This window comes from Bubalus kerabau, chromosome 5 (assembly GCF_029407905.1).
Source record: "Bubalus kerabau isolate K-KA32 ecotype Philippines breed swamp buffalo chromosome 5, PCC_UOA_SB_1v2, whole genome shotgun sequence".
NCBI lineage: Eukaryota > Metazoa > Chordata > Mammalia > Artiodactyla > Bovidae > Bubalus > Bubalus kerabau.
The window spans coordinates 99,487,546-99,510,394 of NC_073628.1; the positions used below are offsets into that span (position 1 = coordinate 99,487,546).

Consider the following 22,849-nt stretch of genomic DNA (forward strand, 5'->3'; position numbering starts at 1 on the left):
ACTTCTCATCTTGTTGCGGAGCATGGGCTAGTTGCCCCTCAGCGTGTGGGGTCTTAGTTCCCAGACCAGGGATTGAACCCATGTCCCCTGCATTGGGTTTTGAGTTTCTAGTTAACAGTCCCAGATTTGGGTTTTAGTTACTGGAAGTGACAAGTCACTGAGTATGTTAAGATGAGGATTGACTAGTCACATTAGCCTTTTGAAAGCAGAGACCTGGCTTCAGTGTAAAAAGAGAATTGTGAGGGTTCAGAGGAGTGGATTTCAAGAGGAGCCAGTTTGAAGTGGCACAGGAAGGGTACACTAGTAGCTTTTTGACTAAGGTTGAGGTGTTGGGGTTGCTCCCAAGTAGATGCATTTGAGAGAAATTTATAAGGTGACAGTGTCATGCTTTGTTGATGATGGAGGTAAGGCTTTGGTGTCCAGCTTGCCTAACAGGATGGTCAGGGGCACCAGTCATAAGACAGGCCATGTGGGGCCAGAGCCTGCCTTGATTTTGATATGTTGAGGGACCTTTGAGACATCCCAGAGGGGACTTCAGGTGGGCAGTTTTCAGACACCTGCCTCTGCAGGAGAAGTTTGGTAGGCATGTTCATTTGTGGATTGCCTGTGTGGTTGTGGTACCTGAGGTCTGATGGACACAATGAGATGGACTGGGATAAAGTAGAGGATGAGAAAAGAGGACTCTGCGCAGTGCCTAGAGAAACTGCTCCATGAATAGTAGGTCCAGTCCTAGAGGTGGAGGAACAGTGGAATAGACTCTAGGAGATGACTGTGCCGGGAATGCCCAAAGAAAAGAGCCTTTGCAGAAGGAGGTGGGGTGATTAACCCTGTCAGAGGATGCCTGGTGGTCACGTGATGAGAGGGACAAAAGCTCTAGTGGATTTGATGTAGAGAGGAGGCTGCGTCAACAGGAGTTGTTCCAGTGACTATTATGGTGTAGTCATGGTCCTTGTCAGTCAGTGGAGAGGGACGCAGGTTAACAGCAGGTGCCAATGGTGGGTCAGTGAGGGCCATTTTACAAGCAGGATGGGAAACAGTGAGGGGTGGACTTTGGGTGGGTCTGGGAGCTTCCTGGAGTTGGGCAGCAGGAATGCCAGAGGCTCTAAGAGTTGAGCAGAGATTAGGCCAACAGAGGGGAAGGGTCAGCTGGAGCATTCGAGAAGGGTGAGGTGGGCTGGAGAGGAGAAGGGGCGTCAGGAAAGGAAGGCCTCTGTGCTCTTTGAAAAGGAATGGTGGGCACTTAGCTGTTCATTATGTGGTGAATTGTATGGTGTGTGAATTATAGCTCAATAAAACTATTTTTTAAAAAGAACTGGTGGAAGGTCAGATGCTTGGCTGGCTGCATTGGAGGATGAATCGGAAGGAAGGCAAAAACAAAATTTTGTAGTCACAGAGACCAGTTAGAAGGCAGTTGTAGTAATCTGTGTGAAAGATGGTGATGGCTTGAAATAGGCACTTTCTGCGTCAGTTGGAGCAGTGGATGAATTACAGAGTTATTCAGGAGGCGATTGGTAGGCCCCGAGAGCTGAAAAAACGCCTAGCGGCATGGCTGGTTGGGTATTTGACAAATGTTAGCATTTCTTGCTGTGGCTGCATGAGGAAGAATTAATTGAATTCACTAACTGCATTTGGTGTGAGGGTCAAGTGTCCTCCTGAATCTGGCTTGAACCGCTGAAATGAGTAGAACCTAGGGATCAGGCACTCAGGTGGGACGAGCAAGTTTTCAGTGCTAAGTGGGTTTCACATGATCCAAGAAGAGATATTTTAGAATTTTTTACTTCACTTGTGCTCAGTTTTATGTGATTTATTTATTAATCATGTAACAGAATCCCCCCTCCTCCCTTGTAGGAAATAAATTCTTGAGGGTAAGGGTAATGTTTGGCTACGTTTATATGTTGCATAGTAGGATACATGATTGAGTATTATCTGCTGTAGTCGAGAATAAGTCATGACTGACCTAGGTATGTATTATTGATAATTTACATTTATAAAGCATTTTGCAATCTCTGAAGTGTATTTGCTGTGTGTGCATATACTTAATTTTCACAGCAGCTCTGTGAATAGCTAGTTATTATTCCTTGTTGTTTTTTTTAGTCGCTAAGTCATCTCTGACTCTCTTGTGATCCCATGGACTGTAGTCCGCCAGGCTCCTCTGTCCATGGGATTTCCCAGGCAAGAATACTGGAGGGGGTTGCCATTTCCTTCTCCAGGGGATCTTCCTGACTCAGGTCTCCTGCACTGCAGGCAGATTCTTTACCATTGAGCCACTTGGGAAGCCCAGTTATTATCCCAGCCCTACAGCAGGGAAACTGACTCAGAGAGAGTGATTTCCCCAAGGCACTAGCCCTGGCAGTGCCAAAGCATGAACCTTTGCTTCTCAGTCCACTATGCTTGCAATTCTACCAAGGGGCCAAACCTCCTGGGGCCGCTGAAATAGTGACAAGAAATGGTTTCCTTAAATGAGATTTGGGTCCTGAGCATGATTGAAATTTGAGTATTTTATCCAGATTGCTTCTGGTAAGTAGTATAAGGTGTTTGTATGTGGTTGGTGGCTTCATTTTGAAGAGGCAAACGATGTTTGTGTAGAGGTTTATTTAAGTAACCTGAAACAATGCAGAATAGTTCTGTATCATTGACTGTCGAATGAATGCCTTTAACACTGAATAGATTACAGTGAAACTAAGCCAGCCTACCAAATTTTATCAGTTAAGATAAAATCCAGTGCAGTCTGATGAATCTGGAAACTAGTGAGAGGACTATACATTTATTTTTATTAAAAATCAGTCCTCTTTCTCATGTCACTCCAAACCCTCTGGCTTCCTGATTTTTGAACGTACCTGAATCACTCCAGCCTCTGGACATTTGCAGTTGCTTCCTCTCTGCTGCAGTGGTCTCCGTGTCTCTTCTGTACTCTTGGGACAAAGCTGCCTCCCTGACCACTGTTTAAAATTGCAGTCCTCTTATACTCCCTTGTTCCCATTGGACTCCCTACATAAGCTCTTTTAGTGTAATAGATATATCCATATATTTGTATATATGTTTATACCTTTCTCCACTTCCTGGAACATCAGGTCCACAGGCCAGGGATGTTTGTATGGGGTTCTCTGCTGTTTTCCCCACGCGTGGGCACGTAACTAGTGCACTGGGCATTCAGCACACTAGCATCGTGGGTATTCAGTTGACATTTGTTCAGTGAAGAAGATTGTTTTGAATCTGAAATGTTTTTTAGATTAGAGTTCTCCTTTTGTTAATTTTAAACTGTCTTTTCCTGTATTTCCTGTTGAATTGGGTTGAGTAGTGGATCGACTTGATATTTTCAAAATTTTCTTCTTTCTTACTAGGGAAGAGTACCTTCTGTTTGGGTGGGAGAGATTAAAATGAGTGTGTTTCCTAAACGTGTCTGTGCTAATTATCAGCAAGGATATATGTAGGAAAAGTTGGCCCCTGTGAAGATACAGATTGTAACCTGAGCAGTAGGTTGCCATCAGGTCAGGTGGGTTCACCTTGGCGAGGGCTGCTTCAGACTCCACTACAGATGCTCTCTTCTTAGTTCCCCTTCTGTAGCCTGAAAAGTGGGGTGATGACTCCTGTTTGGTTCACATCACTGAGTAGTAGACAGAATCCAGTGAGAGCATGGCAGGGACCTGCTTTGTGAACCCCTTGCTGTTATACAAAGACACTATAGTGTTACCTACCGAGGAGAACATTTCCAGTGTCCTGAGGTGACAGCTACCTTTCTCAGTGCCACTGGATCCCTTACCTCAAATGTTGCATTGTATGTTGGTCGTTTTATAATGAAGCTCAGAAAAATGACGATTATTGTGGTAAATGCAGAGGGAAAAAAAAAATCCCCACTGTGCTATATTTCAGAGACAAATGTGAACAGAAGTTGAATTGACTTTAGCTTTGGATTATCAGTATTCTTAGTTATCTTAAAGTTGGACACACACACACACAGAGGGTTTCATTTTATGGATGGTTTATCTACTGATCATTGATTTTTTTCTTGCTAACTCTCGGTAGAAACAACTCAAAGTTTTTTGCAAGTAGAAGTACACTATATGATTTTGTAGGGAGTAATGTTGAATGTACAATTTGGACTTACTACTTTTTTTCTGTTTAAGTGCTGAAATAATATTTTTGCACTGTTTTCTGGAGCAGTTATCTTGTTAACCCTGGGGAAATTATGTTTTCTTGAACTTCTCTGAAGTATGTCTGTCCTGAACTGAATCTGAGAGTCTTCCGGCCTAAGCTCCTTGTTCTTTTTAGACTCCCAGGAGACCTTGGTACGTTCTCAATGTCAAAGAGGAATGTTTTAACAACCACGTTAGCTGATGGTTTTCTTTCTTGCATGATTGGCTTGTTCGGGCTCTAAACTTAAGCCCAATGGAGAAAGTAATATGTCTCTTTGTGTATTTTCAATTGCTAACGCTAGTGGCCTCCAAGGACTTGGGGGTTTATTACTGTCTGATTAGCAGATGATTCATTGAAGCAGAACTTTTGCAGGCAGTAGAATAATTTTTCATTTTCTGGAAATATGTTTAGAAAATTGAAATCCTATCTGAGAGTGCATTTCCTCTATAGAAGGAAGCAATTTAGGTTTGTGCTTCATACTGTCACTCTTCTGACTTTGCTTATAGATTGTTGGCATTATTGCTCATTCATGGGTCTCTCTCCCAAAGCTGGTTGTTAACTTTTTTTTTTTTCCTGAATGCCTAAGGATATTTGAAGTGCTAATGGGAAGGTGTCTTCTGGTATCAAGTTTGACCTAAGAGGTTTGGAGAGAGTACATGAAAATGTTTACGGCTTTGGCATGACCAAAGAGAATTTTCTCTGTGTTTGAGGCATGTAATTACAAACTGACTTGGTGGTTGTTGTCCGAGTAAAGAGGACCAGTCTTTTGTTTGCATGTATTGTCCCTATCTGGCCTGAGTAGCACAAGAAACAGATGATTCTCCTGTTGACCAGTTGTCTCCTCTTTCTGCATGAGAGCATCAAGGATTGGGACCATGGGTTCTTCCCTTGAGTTATCTTTGCTTCTGAACACCTGGCAAATAGACAGTGTTTGGTACAAACTTGAACAAGTGAGATGAGATACTGGGGAAGATGATAAAAGAGTGCAAAAGAAAAATTACTGGTTATTATGACTGTTCCAAGACTGACTTGTAAATAAAATTAAAAATTTTTAATTTTTTAATAAGATTGGAGTTTGGGGTTCACTCTTCTCATTATATTACTGTTCAGACTTTCCTTTTGGGCTTTAGTTTTAGACGTTTAGGGAGACTATCGGAGAAGGCAATGGCACCCCACTCCAGTACTCTTGCCTGGAAAATCCCATGGACGGAGGAGCCTGGTAGGCTGCAGTCCATGGGGTCGCGAATAGTCGGATACGACTGAGCGACTTCACCTTCACTTTTCACTTTCATGCATTGGAGAAGGAAATGGCAACCCGCTCCAGTGTTCTTGCCTGGAGAATCCCAGGGACGGGGGCGCCTGGTGGGCTGCCGTCTGTGGGGTCGCACAGAGTCGACACGACTGAAGCGACTTAGCAGCAGACTTAGCAGCAGGGAGACTATTAATAGTGGATATTTGGAAGAATGTATAAACCACCTAATAATCTCTAAAGATGGAAGGTTGTTTTGGGAACCTGTTTGTTTTGTGAAGACAAAGATAATATATCTCCGAGAAACCAGTTTTCTTGGAAAGTAACTAGAATAGTAGACTTAGAAGATGTAAAAAATTGTAATCGAAGGCACAGGAATCTTGCTTTGAGGTTGTTATTTTTGAGTCAACTCTTCTGTTTATTCTTGAGAGAAGCTTTGGACATTTAGAAAAGTGACCAGAAAGAGTCTTCAGAAGACAGTGCACTGTGAGACATCCTAAGATGTTTTCCAAGGCTCTCCAGATTACATACTTTTTTTTTCAGGTGGAAATAATTTTTACTATAGGTTCTTTCCCTTTTAAATTAATATTGTGGTTCATAAAACTCCTTTTTTATTTTTTTTGTTGTTCAGTTGCTAGGTTGTGTCCGACTCTTTGTGACCCCATGGACTGCAGCACACCAGGCTTCCCCATCCTTCACTATCTCCCAAAGTTTATTCAAGTTCACATCCTTTGAGTTGGTGATGGTGTCTAACCATCTCATCCTCTGCCCACGCCGCCTTCTTTTGCCTTCGATCTTCAGTCTTTTCCAATGAGCTGGTTCTTCCCATCAGGTAGCCAAAGTATTGGAGCTTCAGTGTCAGTTCTTCCAGTGAATATTCAGAGTTGATTTCCTTTAGGATTGACTGGTTTGATCTCCTTGAAGTCCAAGGGACTCTCAAGAGTCTTCTCCAGCACCACAGGGATTGTGCCCCTTATATGTTGTTTACTGGGATACACTTTACTTTTTCATTTTAAAAGGAAAAAACAGTTTGTATACAGAAAGCGTCATTTGCCCTTATGCATTCAGATATTGTTCATTATTAGTGTGATAGAAAGTCCCAAACCATTTGCTAGCTGAGGCCAGCAACTGTTTATGTTTAAATTTTGTATCATTGTCCTAACCTTTTTCCTGTGGCCAGTAAGAAGTTTTCAGTGCTAAAGCATGAGTAAGGATGAGAATCATTGAACAAAATATTATTTTAGGAAAGGAAATATGGGAAAATGTTACAGGAAAACCAATTCCACTCTCTCTTTTTTTCTCCTAGCATTTTTGAAACGTTGGGGTTGTTGGAGTGGTTGGATTTTCCCTGGAATTGAGTGAGAAATTCAGAAGACTGAAGCCCAGGCTTACTGTCTACCTTTCACGGAGGCCCAGCCGTGAGAGGACAGAAGAAGGCACGTGGCGAATCATGACAGCTGACAAAGACAAAGACAAAGACAAAGAGAAGGACCGGGACCGAGATCGGGACCGGGAGAGAGAGAAGCGAGACAAAGTGCGTGAGAGTGAGAACTCGAGGCCCCGCAGGAGCTGTACCTTGGAAGGAGGAGCCAAAAATTACGCCGAGAGTGATCACAGCGAAGACGAGGACAATGACAACAACAGTGCCACCACGGAGGAGGCCACGAAGAAGAACAGAAAGAAGCCCCCGAAAAAAAAGTCTCGTTACGAAAGGACAGACACCGGCGAGATAACATCATACATCACGGAGGACGATGTCGTCTATAGACCAGGAGGTGAGGTGCCTTTGGGTCTTTACGGTGTCTATGGTTGAGAAACCTGGTGTCAGCCTGTGGATGCAGGTGGACATGAAACCCAGAAGAGTGGGTAGTGGTTTGGGGCAGGAAAACTCCAGGTAGTCAACAGCTCCAGGCTTCAGTCAGCTGGTGTGCTGGCCCTTCCCTGTGCCCACCTCTGGGCCTGCCCGTGAGGCTCTCCTGTCCGTGTCTTCTGCTGCTCATTCTCACACTTCACCGTCTGCCCAGAACTTTGCCTCTTTTCACGTCCCTCTTTGCCTTTTGTCTTCAGCACAGATTAGACTGTGGTGAGGCCCTGCAGAGTAGAGTACACGGTGGGACAAGTAAGCCTTCAAGTTCAGGGTTACGGGTCATTTTTACATTGGCTACAGGAGTGACCAGAAGCTAGACAGGGGTTTTTAGTGGGCTTCAGACCAGGGTTTATTCCTCCTGATGACCTCCTTTTCCCTAGAATTAAGCTTCAGGGCCTCTAATCAATGATAATAGATGAAGCCAACTAACCTGCTTTGTTTTCCAGGAAAGGTACTGCGTCCACTCAATATATTGAGGTTATTTGTAGCAATTGTTCAGAGAGAGACCAGACCCAGCTTGCAGATAAGATGTAGGGAAGCAGGTGGTTCAGAACCTGTTGAGCACCAGCAATACCTTCCTTTTTCATTTGATACATTGTGTATATTCGGGTACTTTCCTTACAAACGTCAGTTTAAAAAAAAAAAAAAATCAGATCCTTTGAATTGCTTACAGTGTTGAGGAATGACATGAGTTGCATGAGATGTAATTAATAGGTTGGAAGCCTCCCAGTTTGATGTTTTTCTAGGAGCTGAAGATTAAAGAGATTATGTCATTAACCTGGTGCAGTTATTTTGCTGAGCTGTACTGTAGCTGTGCTGAACTTCACATAAAGTACTTGATTTTTTCCCCCATATAGAAATTAGTTTTGAATTTTGAAAAATAATGTTCTCACTTACATAGATTAGCTTGTATTCACTATACTTTTTGGCTGATGACTGAGAAGATATTTATGTGATATAAACTTATCAAAATTTCTGGGGGAAATTAGATAAACTTATCTAATTTCTGGGGGAAATTAGAGCTCTGTTGTGGAGATTTGGTAGTGTGTAGGTTACTGTACTGACAGAGTCTTTGATTCACCCTTAACATGTTGGACAGTCAGAATGTCCTAGCCACCGAGGAACATATATCAGTATAGACAAACTGCACGTTGATTGCTACGGACCTGTGTACTTCTAGATCGCAAGAAAGAGACAGAATGCATTAACTTCTTTAGATATAGGTTACAGGATGATACCTTAAAAATCAGGGACGATCTCATTTGTTATTGTGTCAGAAGGCTGGCTGTCTTGTGCAGAACTGAGGGCCAGCCTTTCTCAGCAGAGAGTTACTCTTTTTTTTTTTTTTTTTTCAAAATGCTTCTCCAAAATACTTGTAGTCCGAAATATATGGGAAGTGCTGCACGTACTGTCTCTTATGTGAGACTGTCAATTAATAACTTGGAGAAGCCCTGCAGTTAAGGAAACTTCTTTAACATTAAACAAAACAAAACAAAACCTGCCATTTCCCCTATTTGTGGGGCTGTGGCATCCTGTTTCTGCTGAATATCTCCTTAAGAAAAATCATTTTTGAGAAAACAAGTTTGAGAACTGTTGCACATTCATATTGCATATTCTACAGGATGGTGGGAAATCTTTTCTTCTTGATGTTTAGAAGACTGTGTGGAGGGAGGTTGGTAATGGCTTATTTTCAAAACAGTAGGTTCTTGTTTTGGGGAGGAACTGTGTACTTAAGGGAGGCAGACATTGTTTCAGTAAATCTGAGGACCTTTGTGAAATGTGAAAAAGGTATACAGCCTCTCTGGAAGCTGTTATAAAGGACTGAAAACAACAAAAATGGCTTGAAAATTTTCTGTGGTGCTCCAGCAGAACCACTTGCTGGGAGACGCCCCTGTGCTTGGCCGGGTGACAGGTGCGGCCTGTGGTTTGCATACTGCCAGGTCCATAGATGTTTGCCTCTTTGGTAAGGAGACAGTCTTTGACCTTCTCAGTAGTTTTGTTTCTTTTGGGGTTATTATGCATTTGAAGGTGAATGACTTCTCAGTGGAAGATGTTAAAATATTGCCTCTTTTTTAGGTTTTTCTTCTCCTTTTGTCTTTTTTCTTTCTGATCTTTGTCTTTCTTGGTGCAAAGTACTACAGTAAAATCTTCGGTTGGTGATGAAAACCCTTACATGCACCCAACTGCAGAGATTCTCTTTGGTTAGTTGTATCTTAAGGGTTTCAGTAGGGACTTTATGGGGCATCATAAGGGATTCTTCAATGTATTATTAGTTTTTGAGTGGTAGACCTTTTATGGGCTTCCCTGGTGGCTCAGTGATAAAGAATATGCCTGCAGTGCAGAAGTTGCAGGAGACATGGGTTCGATTCCTGGGTCAGAAAAGTCCTCTGGAGGATGAAATGGCAACCCACTACAGTATTCTTCTTGCCTGGAGAATTTCATGTACAGAGGACCCTGGAAAGCTCCAGTCCATGGGGGTCGAAAATACTCAGACACAACTGAGCACAGTGTCTTTTCAGACCTTTTATGCTCATTTGAAATCACAGATAAATTTTTTCCTTTCCTGAATTGGTTTCAATACTCAGATTAAGTCTAAATTACAAATACCTCCCAAAATGTCATTAAGATTGAGCCTAGCGGCGAGCAATAACATGAGGATAAAAATAGACTGTTATGTAATATATGTGCTTGTCCTTGGGGGATAAGCCTATGTTCACACTGTTTGGTCTGAGAAGACTGAGGTTTTATTGAGGAAATGAGTATTTAGAATTTGTCGTAGCTAAGGTTTAATCTCATGCCTGGTTACAACCAGTTCTTTCTGATCCTGCTCCTCATCTCTGCAGCTTTTTATTGATCTTAGAAGCACAGCATGATGGACTTTTAGTTACACTGTCCATGTTACCTCCTACCTTAGGGTCTTTGTACCTGCTGATGCCTCAGGTTTGTGACCCGCGCCCACCCCCCCCCAGCCACCTCCACTCCAACCCAACAAGCAGACACACTGAGCTACTGTCCTCTCTTTAGTACTCCATTCCAGTGCCATCACCTTCCTCCCACGCCCCAATTATCCAGATTTCCTTAACAGGTACAGTCTTGGAGTCATGTAGCTTTCCTTCTTGCACTTGTAACAGTAATAATTTTCTGTTTATTTCTGTTATTATTTTACGATGTCTCTCTCCTCCATGAAGGTATCTACTCTGTTTCTACTTATCATTGAATTCCTGAGATCTGCAAGAATAGTGTACACATAGCATGTATTCCGTAATACTTGTTTTTTGTTGTTTGTTTTGGCCTCACTGCATGGCTGTGGGATCCTAGTTTTCCAACCATGGACTGAATCCAGGGTTCCTGCAGTGAAAGCACAGAGTCCAAACCACTGGACCACCAGGGAAGTCCAATACTTGATGAATAAATAAGTTTCTGAAATTTTTATTTAAAAATATATTGACTGATTGATGATGTCACAGAATAATGCTTCTGGAAGTCCAGTTCGAATAATTTATTTCCCAGTGAATGATTTAACAAGCTTGTTATAAAAACCAAAATCAAAACCTTGTGGAGCTCTGTGTATACTTTGCATCTGTGTCTAATCTAACTTCTTTGTTGTCCATCAGCCGTTACTCTGTTTCTGAGATGCCTGTCACGGTGACAAATTGATTTTTTACACAGCTGTGTGCAGTCAGATTTCTCTTATGGGCATTTTCAGCATAGAGTATTGGTTTCTAAAGTTTGCTGTGGGTGGCATATAAATTTCTTTCTGCCTTTTTCTTCCTTCTTTTCCCTCACCTTATTGAGATATAACCAATACATGACATTAAGAAAATGTGTAGTTACACAGGGAACTTAATTCAGTCAGGAGGGAAACTGCCGTTTGTCACAACATGGATGAACCTGAGGTCATTATGTTAAGTGAAAAAGTCAAAGAGAAGTACCACATGATCTCTTCCACTTGTGGGATCTAAAAAAACCAAACTCGGAAACAGAGAACAGATCAGTGGTTGTCACAGGTGGGGAGGTGGGGGATAAGGAGTCAGGGAGGTGAGTGAAGGCAGTCAAAGGGTACAAATTTCCAGTTGTAAGATGAATAAGTTCTGGGGATGTAATGTACAGCATGTGATGGGAGTTAAAAATACTGCTATGTGTATTTGAAAGTTGCTAGGTAAATAGAGTAAGCTCACATGACACACACAAAATTCTCCAGGCTCCACCCACTGGAGTGGGTGGCCTTTCCCTTCGCCAGGGGATCTTCCCAACCCAGGGATTGAACTCAGGTCTCCCACATTGCAGGTGGATTCTTTACCAGCTGAGCCACAAGGGATGCAACACACAACCCACACACCCACGAGGGTGTGCACAAAATTAGTCATTATATATATATATATATTATTATATATATATATAATGATTATATATATATATATATAATTTTGCAACATATATATATATGTTGCAAAATGATTATACCACAGTGAGGTTAGTTAGTATAGCCATCATGACACAATGACACATAGTTATAGTTTTGTACTTAGAAAAAAAAGTTAAAGCATGGAACTTTAAAAAATGTATAGTTTCCCTTTAGTTCAGATTTCTGTTTAAAGAGGGGAAGGGAGTTACCAACTTTTTAACAAATGATATGTCCTACCATTTAGCGCCTGATTCTTCACTGAGTGATTGATCTCTGACCAGTTAAGAGGCTGAATTCGGTTTTAAAGTCTTGCTTTTCTGAATAATTGAAAGCTTATCTTCTGCAGTCACTCAGACAAACATTCTTTCTCAAAGTAAACCTAAAGAAAACTCTGGCATTTGGTATTCTAGGACATACATTTTTGGAGAAAATAAAAGCTCATTGATCTGCAACTTTTTATCCATGTCTTCTATCTGTAGAAGAATTTTTAGGTGAAATTGACATGAAAATGAAAGTGTCTTCTTGAGGCATTCTTATTTGGGAGGGAGTGTGAGTTTTTCTGATGATTGCAAGAATTTTTTTGTGTTACAAGAAACATGAATCCTGGCATAAAGGCACCTGTAGGGTTAATAATGATTTAACTTGTGTGACAAGATAACTTGCATGTAATAAACCTAATATTAATCTGCTTAAAGCTTTTCAGTGGATCCCTTTTGCTAGTAGGACAGAGTCTAAAACCTTCACATGGCACACCAGACTGTGATAAGATTGCCTGTCTGTGCATCGTCTTTGGATATTTTTTGACAGGAAAGAAACACAGGCAGCGTGTGAGCTTGCAAGGGCTGTCATAACAAAGCACCACAAGCTGAGTAGCTTAAACAGCCAAACGATAGAAATGTATTGGCTCACAGTTTTGTAGGCTGCAAGTTCGAAGTCAAGGCGCTGGTAGGTTTGGTGCTCCCGTTGAAGGTACTGGAAAAGGATCTATCTGTTCCACGCCTCTCCTAGCTTCTGAGAGTTCCTCGACTTGTCTGAGCATAGCTTCAGTCTTCTCATGGCATCTCTTTGTGTGCCTGGTTTTGGATCTCACCAAATTTATCCTTTTTATAAAGACACAAATCATTGAATTAAGGCCCCACTCATTCTAATTAAAAGTGATCACATCTGCAGTGATCACTTTTTTCAGGAAGGTCAGTCACATTTTGAAGCACTGAGGGTTAGGACTCAAATGTATAAATTTTGGTAAGATGTGGTTCAGTACATGACAGGCAGGAAGAGCGTTGTTGCCAGGAGGACTCAGGTTTGAGTGACCGGAGTCTGTGACCACTTCAGCTCTCCTTAGTTGTGTGTCCTTCCAACACCTGTGAAAATATATTTATTTTCAATCACGTTTTAGTATACTTTTCATTGTGGATTGCATTAATTTTTTTTTTTCTGTTTCTATTGAAATTTTACTTTGCCTTTTCCTATGCCTAAAGAAATGATTGCCTTTTAGTGTTTATTAGGAAGTTATTCAAATCCTGCATATGTATAGGAAAGAATTTTAGCACATAAAAAGTTATGACTTTATGAGGGTGGAAGAAACAAGAGAAACTTCTTTTGGTTATTCAAACCAAAAGAATGGGAAGTGGCAGAAAATTTGGGGACGAGTTAACTCTATCTTTTTCTGTTTTTGTAAGGAAAGAAAGGGTCTTTGAGTGAAACATGTACCCCAGAGCTTGCTGGAGTGTTTGGTGTCAGCCACAGGTCGGCAGCCTGTTAGAAATGCAGTCTCAGGTTCCACTCCGGATCTACTCAGTCAGCATTTTTGTTTTCATAAGATTTCCAGGTGTTTTAAATACACATTAAAATTTGAGAATCATTGATGTAGACCAGTGCTTCCCTGTCTTTTTCAAGTTAGTGCACAGATAGAAAATGAGTGCATTGCCTTGAGGATTGAGAGGCCCAGCATCCCAGCACACTCACAGCAGACTGGAGTTTAGGCAGATCCAAAAAGGGGAGACAACTACTTCTGACTGAATACACTAAAGCCTTTGACTGTTCGGATCACAATAAAATGTGGAAAATTCTTCAAGAGATGGGAATACCAAACCACCTTACCTGCCTCCTGTGAAACCTGTATACAGATCAAGAAGCAACAGAACCAGACATGGAACAACAGACTGATTCCAAATTGGGAAAGGAGTTCATCAAGGATGTATATTGTCACACTGCTTATTTAACCTATATGGAGAGTACGTCATGCAAAATGCCAGCCTGGGTGAAGCACAAGCTGGAAACAACATTGCCGGGAGAAATACCAATAACTTCAGATATGTGAGCTTGAGAACAAATTGTCAGTTGTGAGGGACAGAGAGAGCTGTAACCGTGGATGGCTACACCATTATAACCGTGGATGCCCACTGTTTTTAAAGCACCTGCTTCTTTTCAATGCTGGACTTCCTTTACATGTGTTGTTTCTGCTCCTTAAAATCTCTGCACAAATGAGTCATTGTTTTCCTATAATATCTATGGGGAAACAGGCCACACAGCTGGTTTGTAAGTCTGCATGGGCCTGGAAGAATTGATTAAAGCCCAAAATGGATTGACCTTTGATGCTTTTGAACTGTGGTGTTGGAGAAGACTCTTGAGTCCCTTGGACTGCAAGGAGATCCAACCAGTCCATCCTAAAGGAAATCAGTCCTGAATGTTCATTGGAAGGACTGATGTTGAAGCTGAAACTCCAATACTTGGGCCGCCTGATGCGAAGAGCTGACTCATTTGAAAAGACCCTGATGCTGGGAAAGCTTGAAGGCAGGAGGGGAAGGGGATGACAGAGGATGAGATGGCTGGATGGCATCACCGACTCAATGGATATGAGTTTGAGTAAACTCCGGGAGTCAGTGGTAGACAGGGAGGCCTGGCGTGCTACAGTCCATGGGGTCGCAAAGAGTCTGACATGACAAGCCATTGAACTGAACTAAACTTGATAAAATTACTGAAGATAATGAAAATAAGAAACACAGTTATGCTGAAACTAAGAAGGGATAGGCGTATTTCTTAGAAAATGCAAATGAAATAATTAATTTGCTCCTTTTCTTTCTCCTACTCCTGAAGTCAGTACATGTTGCCTGCTTTTGAAAGTTGTTTCTCTCTCTTACTAGATATATATAAGGATTAATTGTTAAAAAGGTAAATGGTTAACAAGTATGAGAAGTACGTTGAGCAGGGTGAGGTAAGGTGTTGCAGAATATTTAGGATAAATTTTGATTACTGAATTTGAAACCTTAACCCAGCAACTGAAAGGGAAAATACATGGTTTATGTGATCTAATAAATGTGAGCGTATTGTATTCATTAAGGTGTTTTTTTTTTTTTTTTTTTTTTAAATGGAAACTGGAGAATATCGGCCACATCTACATGAAAATAATTTGTTGGTAGAGTAACTCACAGACTGGGTGGACACCTATCTGGATCGAGGGCAGTTCGGATTTTGGGTTAGCAGAAACTCCTGACTGTTCCATCTGGGTGCTACCCCCATAATAGTGTCCTTCAGCATTTTCCTGCCTTGCTGTCACTCCGCTCCAGTCACAGTCTCAGAAGAGTAGGTTGCTTGGGGGAACTTGAATTGCATGTCTGTGTCTTGTATAAAAGAAAGACAGATAGCTTGCTTTATCGCTCCCCCTAAACTCCACCTGCTGGGGCTATGGTGACTTCCCCCAGTGGAATACAGGGGTCGGGGGTCGTAGATGAGAGAGGTCCTCACGTACCACTTCATCAGGAGACTGTCACTGTGGCTCCAGATTCAGGGAGAACTTCTAACGACATATGGAAATTTATAAATAGTTTGTTTTGCTATGCATGTGCTGGGTAAATAGAGGAAGAGTGTCAGCACAATGTGTGATTTGTGCTGGTTCATATGCAACTTTCTAGGCGAGAGGTGTGTGAATAGAGGGGCTGGGATTAGAGTGTGCAATTACATGGTGTAATATAGGTTACATTTTAGCAGAAAAGGAAAGGTAGGTGAGAATTTAAACCTTCAATTTGGTTGTCGCCCTGGTGAGAGCCCTTTCGTTTCTTTCTAAAGTGAAATGAATAAATGATGCCTGCCCTGGGGCTCCGTCTCCAGAGAGGTGCCCCCACTTTCCATGCCTGCTGTGCTTGCCTGCACAGAAGCCCCAGGTTAACCTGTACTTTTTGGGTACCTTTGAATCAGCACCTGTTGTTTTAATGTAGTTTAAATATTCCCTAAGGCATTCTTCAGCCACTCTGGGTTTCTGCTTGGACAGCGCTATGTTATTTCTCGAGGATATGCTTACTAATTAAAAAAAAAACAACCTGATTTTAGAATCGCAAAAGTTTGAGTAAGCTGCTCCTTACTTATCCTGTATTTTATTTTTAATATACATTTTTTTAGTGAAATATAAGATTTTCCCAGATGAACACACACACTCGTGTGTGCGTATATATATTCCAGAGTGTCTACATGACAAGCAGTGAACCAGAATATATCCTTAACCTGTATATTCCAAAAGAAACAGAAATGTTTTGTATGTGCCCATTTTTTGATGAAAATCACCCTTACTCATGACAGATACATGTTAAATAGAAATCTTTGAAGGCATTTTTTATGAGCAGTTAATCGTCAAACTCCGAGATCTAGCTTTCTGGTCATATCTTCACCTCGGTTTCCTGGGTCCCAGTTATGGCCTGAATCCAGAAATCCTTTGACACCTCCTCCCTGTAGGACTTCCCCTCTGAGGGTCTCTCCCCATCTCACAGTCCTTTTGCTGCTGCTGCTAAGTTGCTTTAGTCGTGTCCAATTCTGTGCGACCCCTGAGATGGCAGCCCACCAGGCTCCCCCGTCCCTGGGATTCTCCAGGCAAGAACACTGGAGCGGGTTGCCATTTCCTTCTCCAATGCAGGAAAGTGAAAAGTGAAAGTGAAGTCGCTCAGTCGTGTCCGACTCTTCGCGACCCCGAGGACCACAGCCTACCAGGCTCCTCCGTCCATGGGATTTTCCAGGCAAGAGTACTGGAGTGGGGTGCCATTGCCTTCTCCACACAGTCCCTTTACCCCTAGATATTTCATACCTGGTTTAGATACCACCATTCTCATTTCTCTTGTGTTTTCCTTGCTGGTCCACTCCAGAAGGGCATGAATCTTTTTTGCTTTTAGTTCATTGATGTACCCCAGTCTGGGACATTCTAGGCACTTTGTTATTTGTTCCTTAGACACTTAACAGGATAAGCAGGGTGATGACTCCACATGTGTTCACGCTGTATTTCATGGACAGCCTCTTGAGTAGCATTGTCTTAGCTGTACTGCCTTTAGGAGGTGGGCAGTAAACACATGTACAGAATCGTTGATGTCAGGACTTTCTTCAGAGGAGTCCTGAGCTATTGAGAAAGTTTACTTTGGCTTAAAAAATTGGCATTCAGTTGGTTAAAAGTTATAAATTAGAAGACATGGCTCTATTTTTTTAAAAGTTCTGCTTACAAAACTTACCCCTTCTATAAATTAAATAAATTTTAACAGTTAATTTTAAGAAATTTTTGAATTGTGATTGGTCTTGTTTATAATTAATAGTTTTAACATTGACTTGCTTATTAAGTAAAATAAATTCAATATTTGATTTCTGTTGTTGAGTCTTTTAACACAAACCTTTAAAGTACTTAGCGCTTCTTATAAATGAAATTAATCATAACCTATGAATAAGGTGCCTTAGATATTTCAGGGTTGTGCATAAACTCACTTAGGTTTTTGGATCAGTTTCTTACAGAGAAGCAGTGCAGGACAGTCTAGTTTTACCATGGGAGAGGCAGGCGCTGGCAAGGGACAACCTCTGTGCCTTTGTTTCTTCACCAGTAAAATGGGGATCAGAGTACGCACCTCAAGAGCTGTAATGGGGATTACATGAGTACACCCACACATACACACGGGGCTTCTTTAGAAAGGGCAAGCATATAGTGCTTTGGGCAAAAGTTTGTTCAGGTTTCCTGTAAGATCTTACCCAATTAAATGGCCCTAGGTAGTGTGTTTTGTTTTTAATTCTAATTTCAAGAATATTGTTCCAAGCCACATTCTTTCAACTATAAAAAGAACAAAAATATCAAGTCCTGATTTCTTATTAACTTCCAAAATGTTAATATAGTTTTGATTCTCTTAAATCTTTCTTTAAATAATTCTAAATCTTCTCAGGGACAGAAGATGCATATCAATTTAAGGAGATAATTACCATCAAATTGAGGTTACTTAATTTTTAATTCTCCTAGGTCGAAAAGATAGTACCTACTGATGGAAGACATTTATAATCATTGAGTCTCCCTCTTCAAAACTGTAGAAGCAGATGGCTTCTGACCTCATGTAATCTAATTCTTTGACTATTCACAAAAGCCTGCAATTCTTTTATGGTTGACTGCCTGACTTGTTTAAAAATTTATTTTGAAAAATTTCACTTTTGGTTGTAAAAGCTGTTAAAACATGACAGGACCCTAAGATATGTGTGCTTCCTCTCCAAAGATGAGGGGCTTTGATCCCAATTAGGATCTCGTGTTCTTTTTTCTTAGGAGTCTGTTATCCTTGTGGATATTTAAAATGTTCACAGAAATGTTTGCCTGCTGGTGGTGATGACAGCTCATGAAATTATTTGTGACACAAGAGTGGGCTCAGGCAGAAACTTTCCTAGCAAGCTGCTTTGTTTGTGCAAATGCTCAGAAAATATCTCAGTGAAGTGTGGAAGCCACACGGAACTTCTGGCGAAGGTTATTTTGAGAGGGGACATTCCTCTGCTCTCAAACACCTCTGCTCTGATGTTAATGTGGCTACCGTTGAGCGTAAGCTCTGGCTATTCTGGGCTCCTTTTGGATGGATCGGTCACGATGCAGTCCCAGGTCTGCGTACTTGAGTGTCTGAATCCAAATTGGACTTGCCTCCAATTGGTTTCAGTTTGCCAAGGTTGATAGAGAACTTTTCTTTTGGTGGAAATGGTTACCAAGTTTAATTACTGCTCCTTCAGACCCTCTCTGAGTGTTGTGGTAAACACAGAAAGCATTTCTGCGGGAGGTGGGGGGGGGGGGGTGTCTCAGTAGAATCTACATCTTTCTAGTTCATTTAAAGCATGTTTATTTTTTAAAGATTTTTTTTTTTTTTTTGATGTGGACCATTTTTAAAGTCTTTTTATTGAACATGTTGCAATAGTGCTTTTGTTTTATATTTTGGATTTCTGACTGTGAGACCTGTGGAATCTTAGTTCCCCAACCAGTGAATCGAACTCACATCCCCTGCATTGGAAGGCAAAGTCTTAACCACTGGACAGCCAGGGAAGTCCCTTTAAAGCTTTCATATGAAGGTAAATAAAAGGGAGCAGGATGCAGGGCTTACCAGGAATGCCTTTGAACTCAGTATTTTTTTTAAATTAATTTATTTTTAATTGGAGAATAATTGCTTTACAGTGTTGTATTGGTTTCTGCCATACATGAGTAGTATGTTCAGCAGTATGAATCAGCCATAGATGTACTCAATATTTTGATAAAGAGACTTAAAAACATCCTCTTTTTTTAAATTAATGGTGTGTCACTTGCCTGTTAGTGCCCTGTTCACACGTCAGAGAGCAGGCATACCTGTTCCACTTTCATTTCCCTGTTGTCCTCTCCGTCAGGTTTGCAACATGGTTTTCACAAAAGAAAAGGTATAAGAAAAATGATAAAGGAGAAATGAATGGTAAAGAAGTTCAAAAAGAATAGATCATCTGAATGTTAGAAGCCAGATGGATTTCATGTCCTGTTCCAAGTGATCCAGGCTGAATTCAGTCTGTTTGGAAGGAGTGCGCCAATGAGTTGATAGCATTGTTCTTGGGTACAAATGTAGGAATGTTTGCCATCTCTGATCTAGATTCATAAAATGAGCTGAGTTTTCAGCCCAGATGGAAAATGTGACAAGAAACTTAGAGAGGCAGTGCTAGAAAGTGAAAGTGAAGTCGCTCAGTACTGTCCGACTCTTTGCGACCCCATGGACTGTAGCCCACCAGGCTTCTCCATCCATGGAATTTTCCAGGCATGAGTACTGGAGTGGGTTGCCATTTCCTTCTCCAGGGGATCTTCCCGACCCAGGGATTGAACCCGGGTCTCCCACATTGCAGGCAGAGGCTTTACCATCTGAGCCACCAGGGAAGGAGGCAGTGCTAGAGGCACTCTCTTATCCTCATAGGCATTGCCTGAAAGGTTGTTTTGTTATTTTCAGGTCAGAATGCTCGATACTAACCACTGGAAGAATTCTTGAGCATTTTATAGCAGGAGGTTTCTGAGCATCAGTTCAGTTCAGTAGCTCAGTCTTGTCCGACTCTTTGCGACCCCATGAACGACAGCACTCCAGGCCTCCCTATCCATCACCAACTGATGGAGTCTACCCAAACTCATGTCCATTGAGTTGGTGATGCCATCCAACCATCTTTTCCTCTGTCGTTCCCTTCTCCTCCTGCCTTCAGTCTTCCCCAGTATCAGGGTCTTTTCAAATGAGTCAGCTCTTCGCATCAGTTGGCCAAAGTACTGGAGCTTCAGCTTCAACATCAGTCCTTCCATTGAACACCCAGGACTATCTCTTTAGGATGGACTGGTTGGATCTCCTTGCAGTCCAAGGGACTCTCAAGAGTCTTCTCCAACACCACAGTTCTGAGCATATGTGTCATTAATAAATAAGAGACCTTTTGCAAGATCTGTGGGGTAAATTTTACATTGTCAGCTGAGCTGTTTGTTTAGCGAGCATTTCTAGAGCAGTGGTCGGCAGACTCTTTCTGTAAAGGGCCGGAGAGTAAGTATTTTCAAACTCGCTGTAGGCTGCACAGTCTCTGTTGCTACTACTGGGCTGCTCTTGTGGCATGAAAGCAGTGATGGCTAAGATATAAGTGAATGAAAAGGCTGTTCCAATACAGCTGTATTTATATACACTGAAATTTGAATTTCATGTAATTTTCGCAAGTCAAAAAATATTCTTTTTGTTTCCTCTCCAACTATTAAAAAATGTAAAATGCATTCTTTCCTTGCGGGCCTTACAAAAACAGGCCGTGGGTCAGATTTGACCTATAGGCCATGGTGCCGACCTGTGGGGTTTTCCTGCCTTGGCCTCTGGTTCTGCCTGTTTCTGTAATCCTTAAAATTCTTCCCTCGCCTGCTGTTTTATGCTACATTAAAAATCATTATTTATTTTCACTTATCCAGTTAAATTAAAAATAATTTTTACTTGTCTGTATTGTTGAAACCATTTAGGTATTAAATTTGAACTTTTTGTATTTCCTATCAAACTCTACAAGTCATGAAATGATCCCTTAGAAATAAGCTGTTGGGATAGTGGCATGTTGAAACTGTGTTTGTTTTTTTTTTTTTAAAGAATGTATGTAGGTATCCTCTAAACAGAATCTAAATAGAAACTGAATGAGAAAAGAAGGCCAGTTAGTTAAGATATTATCATTATATTCTGGCACAGACCACGACTATCTTCAGAGGTGTTGTGTTGTTACCTTGAAGCTGTGTCTGTGTGTTGGGGAGTCTTGGTCACTGGTCTAATGTATAAAGCAAGCTAAGAGCTTTGCGGTGACTTCTGGTCCAATGGAACCTAGAAAAACTGGATAACTCAGCAGTGTGGGGAGAGATCCAGTGGGAGGTGGGGGTTCTTTTGTTTGAATCTCCAAGCTGGATACTAAAATCAGCCTGGTGGACTGAGACGAATAGAGTCCCAATCACAGTGGAGCAAAATTTATATTTACCTGAAGTCTAATTGGACTGAGATTTCCTGCAGTTCTGTTAAAATCCTCGGTCCTTTTGCTTAGTGAGCAAGTGTTTGAACTCTTAAGCTCTAGAGGTTTAGCTTTTCCTGGCTCAATTAATTGTTAAATGTTCCCTTTATTATAATTATACTTTGATGCCTTGCTTTGTGGTAGCTGAGGAAATCGCTGAAAAAATTGTTTAATCTGTTACACTCTATCAGTTTTGTAAAACCCTCTTTTTAAAAGGAAACAATTTTGATTTGAAGTGGCATGGTGGTATTTGGGTTGGATAACATCATTTAAATAGAAATGCAGGAATTTGGCTTCGTTCTTGACAGAGATTGGCTTGTATGTGACTTTGACCCATGTGTTTGTCATGTTTCCAGATATTGCCTTCTATTTATTCTGACAGCTTCACCAGCTGAGAAAACCAGACTTTCCACAATTAAAAATAATGTCTATGAATTTAAAGAGGAAGCAGTATATTGTTCTTGGAATTACTTTAAAATATATGTGTGTAAAATGATTTCTTTCCCTTTTGCAAAACGTTTAAATATCTCAGAATAGTTACTGGGGTGCCTAAGTTTTGATTTGGAGCTGAGTACCCTAAATATCATAAAAAAAAATTACAGGCTTTTCTTTTCTATTCCTTAATACACTTGTGTTAGTATACACTTCAGAATGGATTTTAAGGAGCATAAAATAGATGGAGGGAGATCAGTAAGTCACCTGTTTTTTTAAAGTTAGTGCTTAAAATGCGTGGATATGGAAAAACTTCAGTCACTTTACTGAGTCTATTAAATTCATAAACAGTGACTCTTTATCGTTATGTTTGTGTTAACTATCTAGTACCTTTAAATCTTTTTCATTATTTCATTAAATATGTGCTCAAACTGGCTAGGTAGCAGCATACTGTATGTTACATATGAAGTATATTGCACCATTTGTTCACTCATTTAACCCTTAAATTTATTTTCTCACATATCTCTAAAGTTCCTTATTCATCTGCTTTTTCAGGGAATTCCTTTTTCAATGATGTCCAGTGTGATAATGTGTAAGTGTAATGTGTACAATGTGTAAACCAAACTGAAAAAGGCACAGATAGGGTTGTTTTATGTTCTGTTGGAAGGCTGTAGATGTTGTTCTGCTTTCTTTGTGTGCTTGACAGATGGTGTGCTGTCATTTTAGACTGATCAGTAGAGATGGAGTGAAAAAACGGTTTTGGGGGACATTAGATTGTGGCTGTAAGTTCCTTTGAAAAAGGAGAAATAGATTGAGTTTATAATACATGCTTTTAATATTATTTCAGTATGTTGCTTTTCATCATTCTCAACTTTTACGTTAATGATTTAATCTGTAAAGCTATGCATAGCTGTTCACTCTGCAGCAGGGCATTATCGTCATTAGGGGTGTTTAGTTCTTAGACTTGACTTGTCCTGAACATCCCTTTGGTGCT

General features: G+C 41.0%; 1 protein-coding gene across 5 annotated transcripts in view; it reads left to right on the plus strand.

The window, feature by feature from the left end:
- RERE (arginine-glutamic acid dipeptide repeats) overlaps positions 1-22,849 on the plus strand; it is a 409,996-nt gene that overhangs the window by 145,205 nt on the left and 241,942 nt on the right. For all 5 annotated transcript variants that reach the window (XM_055582399.1, XM_055582404.1, XM_055582401.1 and 2 more), the window contains exon 2: positions 6,690-7,158. In XM_055582399.1, coding sequence (XP_055438374.1) covers positions 6,834-7,158 — 325 coding nt within the window. In that variant the 5' untranslated portion in view covers positions 6,690-6,833. The remainder of the gene's footprint in view (positions 1-6,689; positions 7,159-22,849) is intronic.